The sequence below is a fragment of the Corvus moneduloides genome, chromosome 16, assembly GCF_009650955.1.
Source record: "Corvus moneduloides isolate bCorMon1 chromosome 16, bCorMon1.pri, whole genome shotgun sequence".
Taxonomy (NCBI): domain Eukaryota; kingdom Metazoa; phylum Chordata; class Aves; order Passeriformes; family Corvidae; genus Corvus; species Corvus moneduloides.
This window is the reverse complement of record NC_045491.1, coordinates 10,304,546-10,326,407: the sequence shown is the minus strand read 5'-3', so window position 1 is coordinate 10,326,407 and position 21,862 is coordinate 10,304,546. Positions and strand designations below refer to the sequence as shown.

The 21,862-nt window shown below is 38.1% G+C and overlaps 2 protein-coding genes across 5 annotated transcripts in view; both read right to left on the bottom strand.

The window, feature by feature from the left end:
• Positions 1-7,198, bottom strand: part of SNX29 (sorting nexin 29) — a 114,603-nt gene extending 107,405 nt beyond the window's left edge. For all 4 annotated transcript variants that reach the window (XM_032126444.1, XM_032126443.1, XM_032126445.1 and 1 more), the window contains exons 1-4: positions 7,107-7,198; positions 1,544-1,608; positions 588-640; positions 53-177 (exon numbers count right to left, since the gene is read on the bottom strand). In XM_032126444.1, coding sequence (XP_031982335.1) covers positions 53-177; positions 588-640; positions 1,544-1,608; positions 7,107-7,113 — 250 coding nt within the window. In that variant the 5' untranslated portion in view covers positions 7,114-7,198. The remainder of the gene's footprint in view (positions 1-52; positions 178-587; positions 641-1,543; positions 1,609-7,106) is intronic.
• A 1,100-nt stretch (positions 7,199-8,298) lies between these two features.
• Positions 8,299-16,832, bottom strand: TNFRSF17 (TNF receptor superfamily member 17). The gene is made up of 4 exons (XM_032126451.1): positions 16,612-16,832; positions 12,054-12,120; positions 9,651-9,782; positions 8,299-8,879 (listed from the first exon to the last, which is right to left on the bottom strand). The coding sequence occupies exons 2-4, from the start codon at positions 12,061-12,063 to the stop codon at positions 8,623-8,625; spliced, it is 399 nt and encodes a 132-aa protein (XP_031982342.1). The 5' UTR covers positions 12,064-12,120; positions 16,612-16,832; the 3' UTR covers positions 8,299-8,622.
• Positions 16,833-21,862: the final 5,030 nt, after the last annotated feature.

Here is a 21,862-nt window from a genome sequence, read left to right as displayed (position 1 = left end):
TGACTGAACATATGAACTACTTAAAATAGGATAGTTACAATTAGCAACTTACCTGTTTCAGTTTTGCTGGAGAAACCTGCTGCCTGTTTGATTGCTGCTGCTGTCAGTGCTAATCCCCGGCTCCTCCTCAGGCCATGCTGGAACACAGCTTCAAACTGAGCACACAAACAGGTCACCCTGCAAGAGAATTTTTAATGAACACATGTGAAAAGAACAGTCAACTATGTTTCTATAGAGCAACTTTATTCCAGATCTCTGAATAGGGAATGGAAAGTGAACCATTATCTTATAAGCAGCGAAAGATCCCTTCTATGCAGTAATTTCATTATTTGCAAGCAGTATAATCTGATTATACCCACAGTCTCATCATGACTGAAAGTTGAGGCACAGATTACATTCAGAAGAATTGGCAATCAATTCGAAAAATCACCCTCACCTGCTAGAGGGGCTGTTAGTCAAGTTATTTCAGTTTCAGATCACCTAGCTTTTGTGCAATGGAATTTTTTGAGCTTGTCAAATATTTTGTGCCATATATTTTATGTCGTTAGGATACAAATTCTAAGCATGTTAATCCTAGACTATTTTACCTGCTGTCAGAGTCTGAAGCAATTTCTTTTCTTCCTCCAAACCGTATTTGACACTGCAATAAACAGATTTTAGGAAATTTTAAGAACTTTTTGTTAGACTAAATAAATTCAGTTTTCTGAGGTATTTCTAGATAAGAAACAAAGTCATATCAAAAAAGGAAGCAGCACAAAATAAAGCATTGGCAAATACAACCTGCAACCAAAAAGTGCTCCAGAGCATTATGTTACACTAAAGAGCTACTCTTGCAGTTCTAATATATCCTTGCTAGCCAGAGCAACACACCTGCAGGTCCTTCAATAAATTGAAAACTGAGTGGAAATTACCACTTTTGAGTTTTAAATGTGCACCCACAAAACCAAACACTGCTCCTACCCAGCTCAGTGCTACAATTACGGAAGAACCGCTCTGTATAAAACATTTCACTGGCTTACTTCTGAGGCATTCTTTTGCCTCCCAAGCTCTCCCCAATTGAATCCAGTCTATGAAATTCTACTTGCTGAACTTCCCGTTGACACAAACACAGACATACATATATACATCACATCTTTACATGTATTTTAACTATTCACTAAAAATCTCGTGCAAAGAAAAGAACCTGCTACTCTAAAACATAAACTAAATTGCACTTTGCAGTACACTGCAATTTAGTTCAGTCATATCAGGATTACAAGAACATATATTCCTAATATATATTCTACAGTATTATGTATATTTAAAATAGATCTATTACAAATATCACCTGTCCAGAACAAGAATTTTAAATAAATACTGTATAGTAGTTGTTTGCTAGCAGAAAAATGTTCAGTATTACTATGTGAAAGCCACAGTTTCTTCTTTGTTTCCTTTTCTTCTTTTTCCTTCTTTGTTAAAGAAAAGGAAAAAGACCAAAGACAGTCCCTTCTAGTAGTGACAACTCTGAGCAAGCCACTGCAGAAATGTGTGTTGGATTTCTCACCTGTTTAACTGCATCCAGTAGCCGTTCTAGAAGAAATTGTCTTTTGGTATCATTGGTCTGTGAACCTGAAATCCAACAAAATCATATCATTTTAAAATAAATTGGTTTATAAATACACTTGGGCCAACACAAACTTCTTTCTTTTGGGCCCTGAAAACATTCTTCCCATGCCAATTATTCCACTAAATTAACTAATGTATTTTCTCTAAGTAAAATGACATAGTGTAAACTATGCTTCGAGGTTTCAAGCAGCCTTTTCCTAACAGGCAGCAATACTGTTTCAAATATCATCTAAATTCTTATTTTAGTAATATTTTGAATATATATTTCAGCAGTATCAAATACAGCATAATTATTCAAGCTGATGCACAGCTGATGCCCTGAGCTTCTTAGCACAACTACCAGCGTCACAGTACTAGAAAAGAATGGAAAACAAGGAAGAGACAGCAGGAGTATCTTGTTACTGTCAAACAACCTCACTGCAGAAAGTTTTAAGTCAGGTGAACAGAGAGCAACTGTTAACAATAAATCCCTTAAAATTTAACTACCAGCATAGTTCTTCTGATTAACACCTATAAAATCTATTTTGTTACTATATAAGGAACTATGCAAGACAACCTCTAACTTCTCAAGCTATTTCAACAGCATAATACTCTGCTTGTTGGAATATCCTTTATAAACTCCCACTAATATGGTAAAATTTATCTTTTAGATAACCGGCATTTCCTCTGTAATTTCTTTATTCTGAGCTTAAGTTCAACACATCCATCAGAAACCTCAGTGACATCTCTGGAGTTAAGGTCATTCTATTCTCCTTTCTCTCTCAAAGAACATACAACCAATGTACATATGGACTGAAAGCCAATTATCCAAACTCTGCACAAGCAAATTCCTCCTGACACTGAAAATCAAACATCACACACTAAGCCCTCTAGTAAAGACAGATGACATCAAAGATATGTGCTTCCTCTTGCTATCTGGCAGTATGAGGTCCAAATCCCAGAATTTCCTACCTTCATAATCCCATTCAAAACAGTTTGCTCTTAAACCAGCAGGACCAGACAGAATTTGTCTGGTTGAAATGATTCTGCCTTTGTTTAAATATATATATACTCATATAATCTACAAATACACATTATACCGATACAGTGTATTCTATACATTCATCTCTAAATATATTAATATAATTCACATTCCATATAGTTTCATGTAGTCATTTAATAGAAGAAAACCCCCACAGTATGCCAGAATAATGAAAACAAGAGGAAAAACATGCATAGTTGCTAACTAAGCTTCATAATGCTGATTTTGCTGATTACAGTGCGTTTTCAAGAAGTTGTGCTTCCCATTTTGAACTCTGACTCAAACTGTGCAGACATGTGATGTGTGAGGTCTGGGACTGTTAGTCAAGAACTCCAGTGCACACAAACAATGTTCAGTGCCAGTCCAGGACTCTAGGAACAAACCCCACACCAAATGAGTTTTAACTTCCTAACAACTATGCCAGTTATGCCAGTGTGAAGATAAGGCTAAATTCATATAATCCCTACCATTCCACTTTGTGCTGCTTCAGAGATTGCAATTTATTAAAGTATTTTCAACGTTCTTACTACACATACATTGCCAAAATGGAGATGTATACATGACTATGTATCCATATGCTTTATAATAAATCACATAACTGTAAAATAAGGAAAACAATCCCAACTTTTAGTGCAAGCCCTCGGATGTTCAGTGACACTGAATATACACAACTCCGCAGATTTTCTCTGTTGTTTCAAAACTCATTACCCTTACAGTCTTATACTACCCACATACCTACAAGAAGAGGTATAACACAGTATTGCTCTTCATATTGATAGCTTGAGATAACATCAGAACAAATGCATGCAATTAATAATTTCATGACCAGACAAACATCTATCAAATGAAAAGATTAGTAGGTGGGAAGGCCAAGTTTGTCTTCCAAATGCAATACATGTTAAGTTTTTAAATTCACATCTCTTTTTATCTGTTTGGTAACAGAAATGGTTTGCAACTAGATTCCAAACTGTGATCAATACTAGAAAATGCTTAAATACAGAATACCTACAGATGTTCACTATACCAATTGATGTTCTAAGCCACTAAAGCACATGATACCAAACAACCTTAACTGTACTCAGACTGAGTGCAACGTGTATTTTCTCTTCATTTTACTTGTAAATTAGCACTACTAACAATCACAACTGCAGGAGATTACAACCAATAATTTCTGAAGCAGTTCAGATCACCCTCACCATTAACAGGGCTATAAGGCCATCTCTAATGAGGGCTGGGCTGAGGTTTCTTTTCAATGAACATCTAAAATTGCTCGACTGCTGTTGCTTAACAGAAATTTTACAGGAGAAGAAAAAGAACATTCACAAAGTCTAACTTTTTTTTTTTAACTGAAAGATTAAGTTGTGTCTCTTTTCATGCTAAGGGTGTATTTTTCTTTGTAACAAGCCTAGAAAATATGGTATATTTAGTGATGGTTTTGTTTCAAGGAGGTGGAAGGTAAAAATAAATCTCTACTAACTCCAAATTTAACTAACTACTAAATTTAGTTCTTTCACATCTTCATTTTCTAAACTAAGTCTTTATGGAAAAAAAAGCACATTTTTTCAGATAAGAGCACAAATTAAGGGTGATCTACTCCAGCTGATGTAAAGACTAACAGTGTATTACAAACTGACTAAAATAACCTTTTCGTTATTCAGAACAGCAGTAAAAACTGCAGCAACACACATACAAATACAAAACACAGAATGCATAAAAACAGCGTTACTCAGAAAAAGGCTGTATTTAGACTATTGCAATAAAAAAGGAAGTTCATACATGACTCTAAAAATAATTGTGAAAACATAAGTATAAGGTTGCAAAAACTAAGAAACTTAAAGGGACTCCTCCCACCATCTACTCAGCCAAAAAGGGTTTAAAATAGGCTCAGGTACTGCACCTGCCTCTGTGACCCTCCTCATTTTCTGTTGCTCAAGGTCATGCTTTCCTATTTTTAAAACAAACTTCTCTCCATACCCTGACACAAACATCCACACCTACAGCAGCAGCAAACTGACGTGTAAGTAAAGGAAAGCAGGATTTTCAACCAGTTATTCCTAGGTAAAGCTCTCTTCAGCACTACACGCAGCATATAAGTAAAATAAATAAATCTCATATTGCTCTTATATAACTTGCGTTTATGTCCTGAATGCAAAATTTCAGACTGCAATCCCTTTTGCTTGCTCTAGTACACATTCTGAGGGTGCAAGTTTAAGATAAAACAAACACAGACCTAATTTAAATGCTACCTTATACTACTTTATTATGATTCTATGCCTCAGCCCCACCATGAGTTGCATTTTTTAGTTTTTGAAACTGTCATTAAACAAATGACAACACCCCCAATTACTGACAAGCACATAAATCTTGTTTCCTTATATTACTTGCCTTTAAAATTAGCCTATTCAGCACTGTACAATAAAATATGAGCATGTAATTAGTAAGTAGCATTAGTAATATTAAGGTAATGCTTACATCAACAGGAAGTTACCTGCACATCCACTAGAAATACACGGTAGCTAAAGAAAATAAACATTAAACATACTAATAGCCATTAAGAAAATAAGTTCTTCCATCTGTATTTTAAGAACAGCTCTGTACTCAAAAGGGCTAAAACTGGGCATAGAAATAAGTGCAGACAGTGCTGTTACAGGCACTTAAAGAAGGATATGGTTAAAACTGATGAGATGTTAACATGAGCCATCTCCCTTATCTGAAACAAGCATGATAATGACAGATATTTCTCTGTTCTGATCAGTTTGACTTATATTATTCTAGAAAAATACTGTACAGCATTGTATAACAGTCATGTTTGGCAAAGTACAACATTAGTGGGGTTTTTTGTTATCTTGCAAAATTGTTGGAAAAACCTTGTAATTCTTGGTAGGGGCTATACATGAGTGGTTACCATGCAATTGAACACTACTGTTAATGTCACCCTAGGTATTACCCTGTTTTAACTAATTAAATGTTTCTCTTCTCATAAACATGTATCTCTTCATCGTCTTAAAAAAAAAAAAAGATTAAAGGTAATAAAAATAAGTACACAAGGAAGCTTTAGGCCACATGCAGTGTTACCTTGCATTTTGAGTCACAGAATCCAAATAGAGCTCTCAAAGATTAGTCTCCTAGGAAGATTTAGGCTCTAATTTGCATTAATTTGCACACGGCTAGTCCCAGTCTGAATTCATCATTGAAGGGCTGAGGTTTTCCATATGAAAATGATGACTCTTACAAATTTTGTAATCAGGATTTAGTTTATATTGTGTCAAGATCTGAAACATTTGAGGAACTTTCTTTTCCCATGCTTTGAAAGATTTCACTGTTACTTGCATTTTTCACAATAGGTTTCCCCACAATAATCTTCTTTTTTGCCTCATTTCTTCCAAAAAAGTCTTCTATTTTCTTCCCTCCATAAAGGTGAGAACAAAACAAAGAAAAATACAAGTGAAGTGGTTTTATTTTTCAATTCACTTTCAGAAATGACTGCTCTCCATAAACATGTAGCATTTAGTTACTCCAGTTAAGTCCTCAGGTTTTTTTTCTTACTCCCTTTGGCAACAAAGATCAACATGTATTAAATCAGGGTGGGAGATCAATGCGTGATCCAATTCTCAGGTGCAGAGCGTTGTCTGCAACTTCCACTGCTGAAGCTGTACAGAAAGACCCATCAAAGTTTTTACTAAAGCACCCCCATTCTCAAAAAGCCCCAAACAAACCCTTGCCAATGTGTTTTAATACATATTAAGTATGACTTATCCTTTACCTCTACAAGAAAAGTCTAAAGATTTTCTTTCTCTATCCTAACAAATAACTCTCCATGCCAGCCTGTTCAAGTGGATCTGCTTCCTCCAGTCCTGTAGTTTATAGGTCGCAATTCTCATGCAAAGCTTTAAGTATTTCCTTGACAAACACTTCAGAAAGCTCAGGATTAAACACACATTTACCCTCAGGATTTAGCACACCCCCGCACCACTTCCCTCTAACACAGAAATTACCGTATCCAAACAGACACATCCTCACCGGGACTCAGTTAGGGACACAGCAACAGGGACCCTTTTTCCTCAAGTCGTGGTTCTCACCTCTCCCACCGACTGCATGCTCCTGAGTTCATGTTTTTAAATTTTTTCAATTCTTATTTTCTCCTGGTCATTTATTTCCTCCGGACTATTTCCTATGATTTTGCACAGCTGAGACAACACAGATGCCCGAGCCCAGCATCACTTGTGCTATGAGCCAGTGCCACGCTCAAGGGCAGAATAGAGGATTTAAAACGGGGTAAAACACCACTTCGGGGGGACTTGGGGAGCCGGAATAAGGCACGAGGTGTGGTTATAAGAGACCCAAATGTTCCGTGCCTCAGCGAGAAGCGGGGGGGGACAAGGGCAGGGCCACTCCCGCTCGGGCCCCCGGGCACGCTCTGCCCGCGCCAGTCCCCACAGCGCCCGGAGGGCCGGGCCCGGCCTGGCCCGGCCGCACTCACCGCTCATGGTGCCCGCGGGGCTCCGTCCGCCGGAGCCGCCGCTCTCCCGCACAGCCACGGCCGGGCCGACAGCCACCTCCCGCCCCGGAACCCGCCCGGCGCCCCGGAAGGTAAACACGGCCCCGGGAGCGCGGCGGAGCGCTTCCCGGCCCGGGGCTGCTCAGCGCGCCCCCGCGCCCTCAGCGCGCCCCGGCGCGGAGCCGCCCGGCCCCGGAGCTGTCGCAGCTGCTGCGCGCCCGGAGCCCCCCCGGCACAGGCATCCTGCGGGACAGGGACGGCACACCGGGAAAGGAAGGGTGAGCAAAGTGGAGATAAAGTGTCCTCTGCTGTCGCATGTGCTGTGCAAGGTGAAAGCTCGGAAAGGGTCATTAAATAAAAACAAAAACCAAAGTGATGATAATTTAATAGGTCTCTAGGCCTATCTGAGAGGTGTTGGCTCTGTGTGGCCAAAACCATGCAGACCACCTAACTCCCAACTGGCCCCAAACTTTGTGTCAGCCTCTTAAAGATGCTGTAACTGTAATCATTCGTAGATTTTGTGCAGTAAAATGTTTTAATTCATCATTCATGCAGGAATCTGAAGTAGAAAGTTAGCTGCAAATAAAGACGATTGTTGTTTCGGTTGCTTGTGTGATTGTTTCTTCTGTTGTTGCAGTTTTCCAGGAATAAGATTGTAGCCTAATATTAGGAAAGCAACATTAATGCTTGGAAGTCAAGGTGACAGAAGTATATTTCTAATTTTAGGCCACAGAGTAGTCTAGCATGACTAATCACCCATGCTTGTAAATATAATAATGGTAAGTAAAGAAATGAGTAAAAGAGAAATAAATCTCAGTCTGAAAACACTTAGCACTGAAAGGAAAGCTTGTACCACTAGGAAATACACAGGATTGCAGGGATTGCAGTGAAGGCCAGGAGCTGGACTTCAGTGATCCTTGAGGGTTTCTTCCAACTCAGGATATTCTGTGATTTTATGATCTGTGCTCCCCAGCACCACAACCTCTCTAAGGGTGACCCAGTGATACCTGCTGAACGCTGGGTCTTCCATACTGTACAAGGTATCCATCTTTAGAACATTCCTATTTCAAGTGTTGAAATTACTCTTTTCAAGACTGGGCATGTATTGTGGGTCTTCATATCTGCCTCTTGTAACAGTCCTTGTGTACCATCAAGTAATTTTTGGCACAAGATCTGAGTCTAACATAAACATATTGTTTATTTTGTATATATCTGGTGTGAGTAGATACATCCTCTAAAGGCAGATAAAGCTGTCCTGTGTAAGGACTTTCAGAAATTAAAAATTCCAGTAACTAGTTGAGTGCTTGAGAATAATGTAGAAATGCTTGACTAATGAAATACTATAATTAGAAATAATATAACAATATTAATCAAAGCATGATGGGAGATCTGTAAGGATGACATGCTGCCTTCTCCACTGACTGCAAGTATTAAGGTTAACAGCTATACTGGAATAACTCATTTATTATTACTCAGTACAAATACACTTCTCTCCCAGTCATCCAACACCCAGAACGTAGTTGTAATAATCAAAAGATTTGGTGGTAACTAGAACAGTAGCTCGTTCTTCAGTAGCTGGTAATGGAAATGAAGTTTCACAGCCAGTCTGAGGTTTTACCAAGCCACAGTCACTGCAAGTGCATTCTTCCACTGAATACATTAATGTTTCACTTGGAATTGTGTGTCTAATTTCTTCTGTATTCACACTGCTTTCAGTATTATCCTTGAGACTATTATTCGGCTCCGCAGAGGAGTCTGTAAATATACAGAAGTTAATTTAGTACATACATCATGCTATACCAAACAAAGATCTATTAAAGATCCAAATTTCATTATGGTGCAACTATGTTCTAACCTTAGTGAAAGTTTTAAGAGATAGTGAAAGTTTTAAGGTGTAGTTACAGATGATAATCTTTTGTTCTATGACAATACAACTGCTATAATTCAGAATAAGCATTGAAGTAATCCAACACATTTTCTCACCAATTGTTATTTATTGTCTGAACACTCACAAATATAGTATTTGTAAAATGGAAAAAAAAACGTACTTTTTTTCACCTTCACAAAATATACCACATATGCTTCTCACAGACTACAATATTAAATAAAATTATTTAAAGTCTTATTAAATGAAAAGCTAATATTAAATGTGTATCCTCTGCCTGGGTAGAATTCCTCTTGCATTCAATGAGAAAAGGGTGAAACCCTTACAAAGATTTTGCTTTTGAGGATGAATAAATGATTTCTCAAACAGCAGCAAGTAAGCCAGGTAGGAACAACAGGTATGAACAAGCCTGACTGGATCCAGAACCAACAAAGAGAGATTGGTGCTTTTGCAAGTCACCATCAGGATAGTTATTTCCTAATAACTATGATAACTTCATGGAGACTATTTGAGGAATACCAAACAATCCAACAAAGTCATCAGAATCTGGAATATAAATTATATGCAAGTTTTTACATGGTAAGAGTAGCTAAAATGTACAAGGATCTAGGATTATTTGTTGAATAATCTTATTTATTTACCTGTGTTTTCCAGTTTTTCTTTTAGTTGCTTTAGGTGCTTCCATTTAAACAAGACCATTAAGGTGAACAGAGTGAGTATTAAAATCACACCTAAGCCCAAACAAATCCAAAGAATTCCACTGGAATCGGTACCTTGTGAAATAAAAGAGATGCATTACATTAATCATAAGCAATAACTAATGTACAGAAAACGCCCAACACATAAAACTTGAATATAAAATACAACATGAAGATGCCCAGCACAGCCAGAGTATTGCAGAAATCTACTTACTCTTCTCACAGTAGTTTTCACATGAGGGTGGTGGTGCACTGGAACACCGGAGGTGACAAGGAGTACAAGAGAGCAGCAAATTATCAAAGTATTCATTTTTGGGGCACTGTGACATCAGGGGCAGTAATTATGGAACTACAAAGCCACAGAAAGTGTAAAAGAGCAAGGATCATCTACAAAGGACTTCTCAGTTCTCAGTTTGAGCAGCTCTAAGAACAGTTAGCAGTAATAATGGACTTCCATCACAGCTCCACTACATGGGATCATGTTACAGAAAAAGGATATAACTCTGAGGTCCCCAAGGAATTGCTGCTCCTTTTTTGGCAATTCACAATTGTAGAAAAACTGAGCAGCTGCACCGAGATAATTTTCAATGTAAATTTTGTCTGAAACAGAAAATGGTTATTTTTAGAAGACATTTCTGGAGCAGGTGCTAAATACTACAAACTGTAGAAAAGAAAGATCTTCAAACAGGAGTTCATAATAATTGTTCTTGTCTCTAAAACTTCATGGGTTTTTTTCATGGTGATTGCTTCTCAATTCCAAATTAGCCTCATTTATCATCTATTAGGGTTTGGTTAGCCTTTTTGCTTAGTTCATTTTGGGGGTTTTAACTATTTTTTTGCTTATAACCATATTTCTATGAGAAATTTAATAAGATTACATTCTAATAATGAAAGAAGAGCTATATTAATATTTTACAATTTTGATTCAAAACATTATCTGCTTTTTTCACTTATTTTTCCATAATACAGAACTGTCACTGGGCTAAAACTGCAGTATTCATCTTGGAAAAATAGATTTATAGGACATCTCCTTCCCAGCCAGGTAGATGTATACATAGTGAATGTAACATTTCTGAAAATGTATTTGGTTTCCTCACAGGAAAAATAAAAATCTTTGACTACAGATTGTCACAATGAAAATAGTTTACACATCTAACTTATATCTTGATGTTTTATTCTAATAGAATTTATTTTAAATACAAAGTTAACCAGTAATTTTTAGCAAGTAGCAATAACTGCCTCTATCCAGTATCACTGCCACAGACAGATCAGAATTACAGGCTCTCTATCATATTTAAGTTAATTGCCTTTTTGACTACAGAAATATAAAAGAAAAACATTGTGTAAGGAGCTGTAATTTCATACCACATTACTATCTGTGAGGCTTATTTTCCCGCAAAATGCACCATGTGGGAATACACAAACTGTTTTTAGTGGAGCAGTCTAACAGATCTGTATTCTAGTCTCTATCAGATGGGAATGCTTACTGTGGCTTCTGAACTTGTTTCTATGGGCCAGGTGCACAGCTGAAGGCTTTCTATCACAGGCTTTTCTCCCTCTTCAAGATTAGTGGATAAATAGGAATTGATGAAATCTGATTAAGGTGTGACAGAAGAAAATAAGGGTAGAGACTGTGGGTTATGCCAAAAGTATCACTAGGAAGTCAGTGCTGGTGCTGAAGTCATAAAACTGTTTGTGACTTGCTCCATACCTTCACAGTCTGGGGGAAGAAGCCTCAGTTATGGCTGCAATATCATCCATGTTTCTGATGAAGCACCATTTGGTACTTTATGTACAGAGTCATTTCAGGTTTTGCTTTTAAGGTTCTCTTTAGCCTTTTCAATCATGGAGAGGACAATCACATTCTCAACAGTGATCTCAAGAAAGCAGAGACTCATGAAAGTATATTCGTGGTATCCACAGGTACAGTCAGTGAATTTCAGGACAGACAAGCTGGATCCAATTCTTTAAGCTTTTATCCATTGACTTCAGTGAAAGATCCCAGCCTTTGCTGCACTTCTGGATTACTTTTTCATGGGTGCAACACCCTACATTTGTCTTTGTTGGACTTTGTTATGCACTCCTGCTCTACTTGTTACTGTGATGTATCCTGCAACTGATACCTACTTGATATGATATTGGTACTACTCATAAAAACTGTAAAGGGACTTAATAAGAGAAATGTTGATTTAAAAGCAAGGAAATATGCCTATGTATGGAGGTCACCAAATATGTGGTTAGATTATATACAGAAAAGCTGATTAAATGTCTTGGTGTTAGTGAAAGAGATGGTCCTGCTCTTCACTCTGTGTACTCTGAAGCACGAGAAAGGGCTGGAGGGCTTACCTGACCACATGGCAAGCAGCTTTAATTCATTAATCCAGTCAGTTAATGGAGTTTTACTTCCTAGGGCCTGGAAAAAAGGCCAGAAACAAAACAGAAAAGAAAAAAATATAAACAGCTGATTACCTACTGGGGATGTGAAACTTAAGTCCACCACAGGAATCCCCATTTGATGAACCAATGTCTTCATTTGAAAAGTCCTGTCAAACTCTAAGTACAGTAGAAATTAATTTATGCCTAATTATTTGAGATTGTATATATGGGATCATAAGATATTGTGGCAGAAATGCTTTCCCTCCCGGTTGGCCAGAAACAGTTTTCCTGTGTGGCTGGTTAGAGTTCAAACATATTTCTCGTGAGACACAAAGTAAATACAAAGTAGTCTCATATTTTCAATCAAACCCTAGGAAACTTCCCCCCAGGTAAAAGGCACAATGCAGTTCATTTCATCGGAGCGCTGGAGAATGATGCTATCTCTTGCAACAGTAATTCTCCTTCTACAGTTGGACTACTGTTTCCTAAAGCTTACAGCCTTTAAGGATAAACTAATTTTTTTGATAGATGTGCCTCAAAACACAAATCCTTGATTATTAAGCAATACATTTTTCACACATTGGAAACTGGGGAGCAATGACAGTAAAGGGTCTCTAATGTCTCATTCCTTTAAGCAACCACCATACAAGTCCCAGGCCTTTTCCCTTAGCTATATACAGTGCCAGTGATCTATGTAATGACAAAACACAGGCAGCAAATGGTTTAAAAAACCATGAGGAATTACAGTTGTCATGGCCTGTTGCCACTGTTTTTTGCACATCCTAATGTTCAAAAGTTCCTCTCCTCAAGGGTGTGAAAGCAAGACTGTAATCAATAGATCTTGATAAGCAGTAGTTCCCACTGACAGATCTAAAGCACACATTATTTCAAAATCTATGTCCAGGAGTAAGGAAGACATTTTCTAGCTTAACAAGGTTCTTGTGCAACCTTCATTTTTGAGTAATTTTGATAGAAGGAAGTAAATATTAAAAAAAAAACAAAAAAACAAACAACCCTTTAAGAACTTTTTTGGGAGAAGTGTATGATATCAAGTGGCTTTAATATGAGATGTTTTATACCTGAATTGAGAAGCTGTTTATAAAGTAAAATATTGTATTCAGCCAACGAATGAAACAAAACCCAGAAGCATTAAGAATAAATACATTATTAAGTGACATTATAAAAAGGATACTGTTACTTAGAAACTGTAGTTATGTTAATAATTGATCCATTGCCTTGTATAATACACATTAAATCCTCTAAGCAGAACACTGTTTTATGTAGACTGTGCAAACACACCAAAAAAAATGAGATGACTGGAATGATGGTTCTCCTACAGTGATATTTACCTTTAGGGAATAATAAATATATGGCTTTACCAGTAAAGTTACATTTCAGCTATTTTTCAGTTATGGGATTTACAGAGTTTTCACTGGCTTTCCAAATAGTTATGTGTTGATGCTATTAAATGCTCTCTTCTTGTCATTTGATTTTGCTTCAAAAGGCAGAAATTAGCAGAGTTGTACAAAATAAGAAATTATTTATCAACTACAATAATCATTTAACTGTAAATCATTAAGTATTGCCAGGGAGGTATTTCTGCAGTTATATTACTGTAACTGAAGTTCAAAAACTTCCCAAGATATCCTCTAAGAATAATTCAGACAAGTTAAGTTGGCCTGCTGGAGTTGGCATCATTACAGAGAACAATGGGAAAGAAATGCAAGAAGAGAAGTATCAACAGCAGAAACAACAGGAAGGAAAAAAAGAAAAGGAAAACCAATTCTCAGATTTGTTTCGAAAATGTTTCTGTCTGACTCAGGAGTGACACCTGGAGACAATTTATAAAGAACAGTATGAACTGTGTTTCTTTGCTCTCCTAATGTGATTGTCAACCACTGACAACTCTCTGAACTTCAAATCTACATTGGGAAGCAGTAAAACATCTGTTTGTTGTTTAGAAGAATGGTTTAAACACACTGTCAGTTCTAGTAGGGTATCAAATTGCTGAACAGGATTTCAAGAAATCAAATCATTTTTACTGGTGAAGGGAGTACAGGTGAAGGGAGTACAGCCCAGCACAGACCAGGAGGTGGTTCTTTGGAGTTGTACACATACACACACGTTTCAGACTTACAGCCTTCTCCCATGCGAGCAGAGCATTTCCCTGCCATGAACCCAAATTTGACTGTTGGTTTCCTTAAACATCTGGAGAAACCAAAGACTTCCAGAAATCCTAGTCAGTTCTTATTTCTAACATGTTGAATTGATATTATGTGACAGAAATCAGTCACCTGGAAAAGGTAAGAAAAATTTTATCTTTCACTATTTAATTTGAAAAAAGCTGTTGTGAGTGTCTAAGCCAAAATAATAAAATGAAAACTCTGAATGGAAAATCAAAGTAAGTATTATCATCATGTCAATTATTAAATATAAAGATTGAAATTCATCTGTCACAGAACAATAACTTGAGGTCTATTTACCACACATAACTTCAGCAACAAAGTTTTGTTCTGGCACTGCTTCAGGGTTTCTCTGTTCGTGCTCATGCCAGCTTTTTTGCCTGACTGTACTTCAGAAATTCTGCTGGCATAATTACATAGCACTTAGCAAGAGAAAGAGGGTTTTCTGCTAGGACTGTAACGTTCCCTTCACAAACAACATTAGCAAGGCTGACAAAGGAATTCTTCTGGTTGTATAGTTGCTTCTACATTGATGGTTTTGTGCTAGCACAGCTCTTTTTTTCCCACTCACTAAGGCAACTGACCTACACTGTCAAATCTTATAGTACAGGCTTGATCTGAGTTCTGTCCAATTCTCTAAAGCTATTTACAGAATAAATTCCCCCCAAAAAGTCTCTTATAAATCACCTCACCTCAACAATCCTACGAATCTGTGAGATGGATGTACATACCAAAAAACCCCACTCTTTCTTCTCAGAAGTTATTGCACTTTAAGGAACAGCAGTTTTACAGAGAGTCATCTCCTAAAAAAGTGTTAAAACTTTCTGAAACAGTTATTTTCAGAAATCCACGTTTTGTGAAGCGCATGCTTTAACTGTACGGCTGGAAGGAGATAAGCTGTTCTAGGAATGGGGTACACACTGCTAGTAAATAACAAAATGGAGCTATTAAAGAGTTCATCATGTTCATTAACTTTTACAAGCTGCACAGAACAATGCTGCTCTTAGACAAAATATTGTTTAATGTCATTTGCACAGAGAGCAAAAACAAGAACAATGTGGATTTTGCCTGTTTGGTTCAGCACGTTTTAATTAGACCGCAGCTTTGAAAAGAGTGATGTTGCTGGTGCTACATCACGTATTTCCAAAATGGATTAAGGAGCAAAACAACAGAAGAGAAAAATGTTCCTTTAAAATAGTGATTAAAATAACAATGGTATAAACACAGTCAATTAAATGACAGACAGCTTCTGTATCCCCTACTGTATTCAAAGCTAACTTAGCTAGGAACCAGCTTATGGAACAGAGGAAGTGCATAGCCCAGGAAAGCAGTGCTAGTAGACTACAAACCCTTGGGGGAAAGAAGATACCTTTCATTTTTCTGACATTCCACATGTGCCAAAATAGCTATGTAACTACTAAGGGCAATGCATAAAACAGTAATCGAGCAAGCGAGTTTGGATTAAGCCAATGTTGTTAGAATGCCAGTGACATTTTTATGTTGGTACAATAGTTTTTACAGAATGCAAACATAATTTATTTCTAAATTTCTTAATGTAAGTACTTACATTTTATGTTGGAAAAATAATCTCCTACATGCTACTATTTTAGTAGCTTTGCAGGTGGACAAAAACTAAAAATCATCAGTGGTGTAATTCCAACAGGAGTAATGAAGTTACAAGAAAAATAAATGTGCATGAACAACTATGAATGATGTGAAGTGTTTGGCATACGCTAAAGTCTAACAAGAATTTTTCTTCTGGTAATTTTAGCCGAATTCTCTAGCTATTCAGAGGTTTGAGTAGCACACATTCACTTTTTTCAAATTCTCATGTACAGCATCACAGTGCCAATGTGTGCTCTCTCTCAAGACAGGAGGGAAATTGTAATTGATTTAGTCACCACTGCTCCAGAATAATTCCCCATGCAAATTGCTGTCTCTGGAATAAGAATACTGGCACAGAATACTTCTAGAGTAATTAAGCCTATTTAGAAACAAGCTCACTATTTCATTCTCACAATTCCATAATGAAGTAATTATTTTCTGCAACAATGTTAACATGTTAACTAGCCATAGAAGAACAGCTTTAAAAATCCCATGACACTGTTATTCTTTCTTCATAACAATAATGCCATTCTGCTTTAGTCATTACTGAAACTAAAATCTTAAGGGATCTCTAATGGACAACATGCTCCCTCAACTGGAATTCCAGAGAATTAAAAAGGTGAAAAGAAAGAACATGAAAATCCCACATGGAACCAGTTTTCTATTCCCCCCCTCCCTTGAGACAGACAGTCAGCATGTAAAACTTTCCATATAAAACTTAAGTGTTATAAAACTCTTACTGTGTTTATAAGGCAGGAGATCTGGCCTAGATTTATTATGGTATCCAGCAGTAGGCATGTCAGCTCAGAGCTTCTCCATGTCAGGGAGTCACTGCAATAAGAAAGGGTGTGAATAAACTGTGTGTTAATACTCAGCCACTCCTCATCAGACTTGTGCTCCAGCCCCTTCCCCAGCTCCACTGCCTTTCTCAGGACATGATCCAGCACATCATGTCCTTCTGGTCATGAGGGGCCCAGAACTGGACACAGCATTTGAGGGGTGGCCTCAGCAGTGACAGTCACTGCCCTGATCCTGCTGGCCATGCTGCTTCTAAGGAAGCAAAAGGTTAATTTTCTAATCAAAATATTGCTAATCTAGAAGAAAGCATAAGAACAGATAAACAGAGGTCTGGATTGTACTTAACAAGAGTTATTTTCAGCTGCTTCAGTATTTTGATTGACATGATGCCTCCTCCCACCAATCCACCTGGCTTTCAGATCTCTGAAACCACACAGTGTCTGCCTTTCTTCAAACTAGATTCCCTCCTCTCTAACCTTCCTAGTCCTAACTCAGTCACTGTTTGCATCATTACAGTGATCTCATTCTTCCCTTCCTTGGATGCCCATTCTTTGCTCAGCATATTCCTTCCACATTAAGCAATCCCTCTGTTATTTACAACATTTTTAACTGTCATAAGGTTTATAAACTATGCATAGGTTCTTCACAATGTGCAGATCTAAATCCCCATCTTTGTTTAATTTGAGCTTTGATAGCAAGAAACCCACACACATAACAGTTTTGACGGGGAAACTACTTACCTAAACTACTCTCCTCCTCCTATTTTTCTGTCTGGAGTCTCATGGTATCAAAACCACAGAATAAATTCTGTCTAAGGAGGAACTGCTCTGCCTGTGCATTCAAAGACAGGTACCGTGAACAAAGATCCAACGAGAACCCAACCTACAGATCTCTGATATCTGAAAAATCCAGGGTAACTACGCAATAGATCACTCAGCTGAGAACTCTGAGCCTCCAGTTAGAGTCACCTGAAAAAAAGGGATGGCACTTGCAAAAAAAACCTTTCAGTCTTTATTTTTAGAAATACACAATCAAGGGGAATAAAGGTTGTGTATACACATAGAAGTGAGAGACACACATGACTATTTTCAAAAATAATGAGCTGAGCATGTGAAGTGTTTGAGAGCTGAGGAGATGGACACAGAGAATTATAAACTGGCATTTTAGTATAGCAATCCATGTATTTCTTTTGCTATCTAAAGCAAAACCAATTAATTTTATGCCCTTTTTGAAGCCTGCAGTATGTGTTTAATTGCTCCAAAAGGAGTGATTAAAAAAGGCTTTAACTCTAGATTGGAGCCCTCAAAAAGAAGAATCCAGCTCCAGAGTACTCATTGCCAACCCACAATGAAATGTGTGTTAGGCAAGTTCTAAATTCCTTTGCAGACTTGGAGTCATTCTACAACTGGACTGTGAAATAGAGCTTATGCTCTGGTGCTACATTGGGAAAACCAAAGAAGACTTTTATTTGAAACTCTTCCAATGAAATAGCTTCGAATACATTTCTGTGAGAGAATTCATGGACTGCAGTTCTGCCAGTGTCCAGCACAGGGAGAGAATGGGCCAGAAAGAGTATTTGTTAAATAGCAGTGTTGGAACAACAAATCAGTAAAAAGATGTTTCCAGGGCAAGATATCTTAGCTTGGATTAGACATGGTCTTGTGTAAATATAAAAGCCTCTTTATTCACTTACACTTCCAGGAGCACCAGTAAAGCTTAGACAGACTTGGTTCTTAATGAAGCCATCATGCTGAAACATAGTTGTGTTTTCTATTCTCTAGTTTTCAGCTACATCTCCACAGACTACCTAGAATTTGCCAGAGTTTAAGAAAATTGGTTTATAAACTCCTGGCACCTAGTCAAACTTCTAATAATTTACCTCGTCTTTTTTTTCTCCTAAGCAAATAACTTGTTCCTTTGGCTTTGTTTGTAAAGGCTCTTTCTGACTTCAAAGCAATTCTAAATATCAGGCTACTCATTTAGGTGAGTAACTACTGTACATATTTGAATACCTTTAAATTTCAGGGCATGGCTCACAGTGTGTCACTCAAATCCCAGCTTGCTGCCACACCAGAAAGGGAAGTTGCATTCCTTTCCTGCTCCTCCCAGTCTCAGCCAAAATGTTTCTTTCCCATGTTGCAGTAGCTCAGGAAGATACCTGATGTCAAGGTAAACTGAGTCAATTCAATCATAACCCAGCACCCTAAAACAACTCTTCTTCCATTTTAAGGCTGTTGGTAGTTTATGGAATTTAATAAACTTACCTGTTGGTGCTGAGCAAGTAACTGCTTGAAGCTGTTAAACTGTTTGGAGCCTTCAATGAAATACATCTTTCTCTTCTGCTTCAGTTCACGTGGCTAAAGCACTGGTGTTTCATAGGTGTACCTGCCAGGCTGTAAAGTGCTTGTGGGAGCTTGGGTGGAAATTACTACCAAAGTACAGGCCACTGTTCCTCATATCATAGGAATGGGGCCCTCCATTTCACTGCTACAGGACTGACTCACCACAGGCTGCAAATTAGTGGTGAAGCTGCCTTGGGATAGTTTATGGTATGCATAACTTGCTCTCACCAAAAAATAAGTCCTGTTCCCCATTCTTACTTTACACCAGCCCTGGCATTTGTCAAGTGCCTCTTATTTGATTCATCTGAGCAGCCCAGGAGGAAAAAGAAAGTGGATTGTCCTGTCACTAAATTTAATGAGTTGGACAGACTCGGCACAGGGTCTAACACAGCTCAGAGGCAGCACAAGGATGGTAGAACTGCAGCTGTGTGGGGAACAATCTCTCTGCACCCCAGTCCTCACATGTTAACCCTAAACTGGGCCAGACTCCTATTTTCTAAGCAGTTTTGATCACTTAAGTCAGTCACAATGCAAGGATGGATTTATATGGGTGGTTCTCAATAAGAAAAGCATTTTGTTATTTATTAAATTAAGAGCTAGTATATTTATTCTAAACATTTTGATGCAGAAGAGATTTAAACAAGAAAAGCTTTTATAATGCTTTATAACCTCAAGCAAACAGGACCATTTACACTCCAGTAGATATTTTGCCAGTAAAATTATCATAGTTCCACTTAGGTTTTGTTTCAAGTACCAGCTGTTCCTCAGTGGAAAAACAAACTGCTAACCCTGTTAAAAATTTAGTGTTTGAGTTTACACAATTCCTATGTGTGATAGCCTGCAAAACAGGTTTGTACACTCTGAAGGACATCTGGCATCTTCTGAAATTCTGTGGACTAATTGTTTATATCCTAGCAAGTACCTAGGGAATAAGTACCTGTCAAGGAAGGAAGAAAGGTTGTGAAATACAACTAATTCTTTTCCCCTGAAATCAGTAGTAATATGCACTTCTGCACCTCTGATCAAATGCATATTTGGCCTTACTCCCCACACACACATACACAAAAAAAAAAAAAAAAATTGTCACAACTCAGTGCTTCAGGAGCCATCAGAAAGAACCTTCAAAAAGTTTTTTTAAGGAATGCCAAAATGTGTGCAAGAACTGCTGTCTCTGTGTTTTGTGTGCTGGTCATCTTAAGGTAAGTCTTAATTGCTCTGAAAATGCAGCACCTGCCTCCAGTTAAGGCTTTCCTGACCTGTGTCAGGGCTCAAGCAAAACACAAGCTTGCAGTACAGCTTTGCAGTCATTATAAACCTGAGCTGTTAAACGCTCATAGTGACAGTAAAAAGTGTTCAGTAACAAGTCACTCTGTCAGCAGAACGCATGCAGCTTGCTTTCCACCAGAGTTTTATATATTATTCAACACTAGTAACCCATGAGCTTCATTGTTTGAAATGGTGTTACCTTGTTTCCACACTGTATGAAGCGTATCAGACACCTCCTGGTTAATAAATGTCACCTACAAGCAAGGTTAGAACTAAAAGAAAACAAACCCAAACAATGCACTGCATACTACTTTTCTTTTTGTTAAACAGAAACATGATTGCCACACACAGCTGGGACTTACTTGTAGTTTGACAGAATTCCAAACATTAAAATAGTAGCACAGGTGAAACTCTTCCTTAATTACATTCAGTTTGAAAAATAGAGACTGACATTGTTTGAAAACTGGAAAGTAACTCTGTGGCAGAAAGAGAGTAGCTTTCACAAGTTCTTTAAAACTCATTCTTAGGCTGTGGTGAAGGTAAGCTCTTGGTGGTACTTGAAGGAAAGGTTTCCACTTAGCAGAGGCTTTTAGTCTCTCATTACAAGTGATACTTTTTCTTCCAAAGTTAGTGGGGATTTTTTAATTATTATTATTTTTGGGTTTTTTTCGAAGAGCTACCCTGCACACTAGTGTATTCCCTGGATGTGATCAGTTGGAAGTCCCTATATCCATTAACATATGTAGAAGTTTTCACTTGTAAAGGCCCACATGTTGCTGCTGGTGTGCAGCCAGAAACCCTCTGGTTCTTGTGTCAGGGTTACGTTACACAAATGCCCCTTCAGGAGAGTTTTTGTTCAACCAAAACTGCACTGGATTCTGTACCAAACAGAAATCTTTCATCTCTAGTTTGAAAGCCCAGCTGTTTTCAAAACAACTCTGTAAGCTGTCCTACAGTGTTCTAATATGAATAATGCTGTAGATGACTCGGTCCTCGCATGTCAGCACTCCAAGAACTCCTTTCTCCCAAGTATTTGCTTTGTGTACTTATAAACACACTTTAACTTACAAAATGCTGCCACAGCCTCGTGCAAGCGCAGTAACCAAAATCTACTTGTTTCCCCTCTGTTCCTTGCTATTTCCTCCAAAGATATGTAATTTCAAGCAATGTTTTTTTGGGCTCGTTTGTTGAGGTTTTGTTTTAAAAACTTCTAAGTCATACAAGTAGAGGAGCCTCAGTATTTAGAAAGTCCTACTGCCTCTGGCTTAACTGGATGGGTTTTTAAAATTATAACAACCAAGTCAAAGTGTCCTGTAGAATTACCAAAATTGGAATTTTCCATGCATCCTGTCCACTTTTGGCTGAACAGGTACGGCAGCGTTCCCTCTTGCATCCCGTGGGAGGGCGTGTGCTCCCACAGCTTCACTGGGAGCTCTGCTGAGCCAGCGCGGATGCCGCCATTGCCCTGTGCCTCCGCACCTCCGCTCTCCAGGTCGGGCTCGGTACAGCTTTGCACCGATGGGAGCTGACCCGGGCACTTCCCGTCCCGCCTCAGGCGCTCGCGCCAACTCCGTGTCCCGCATCC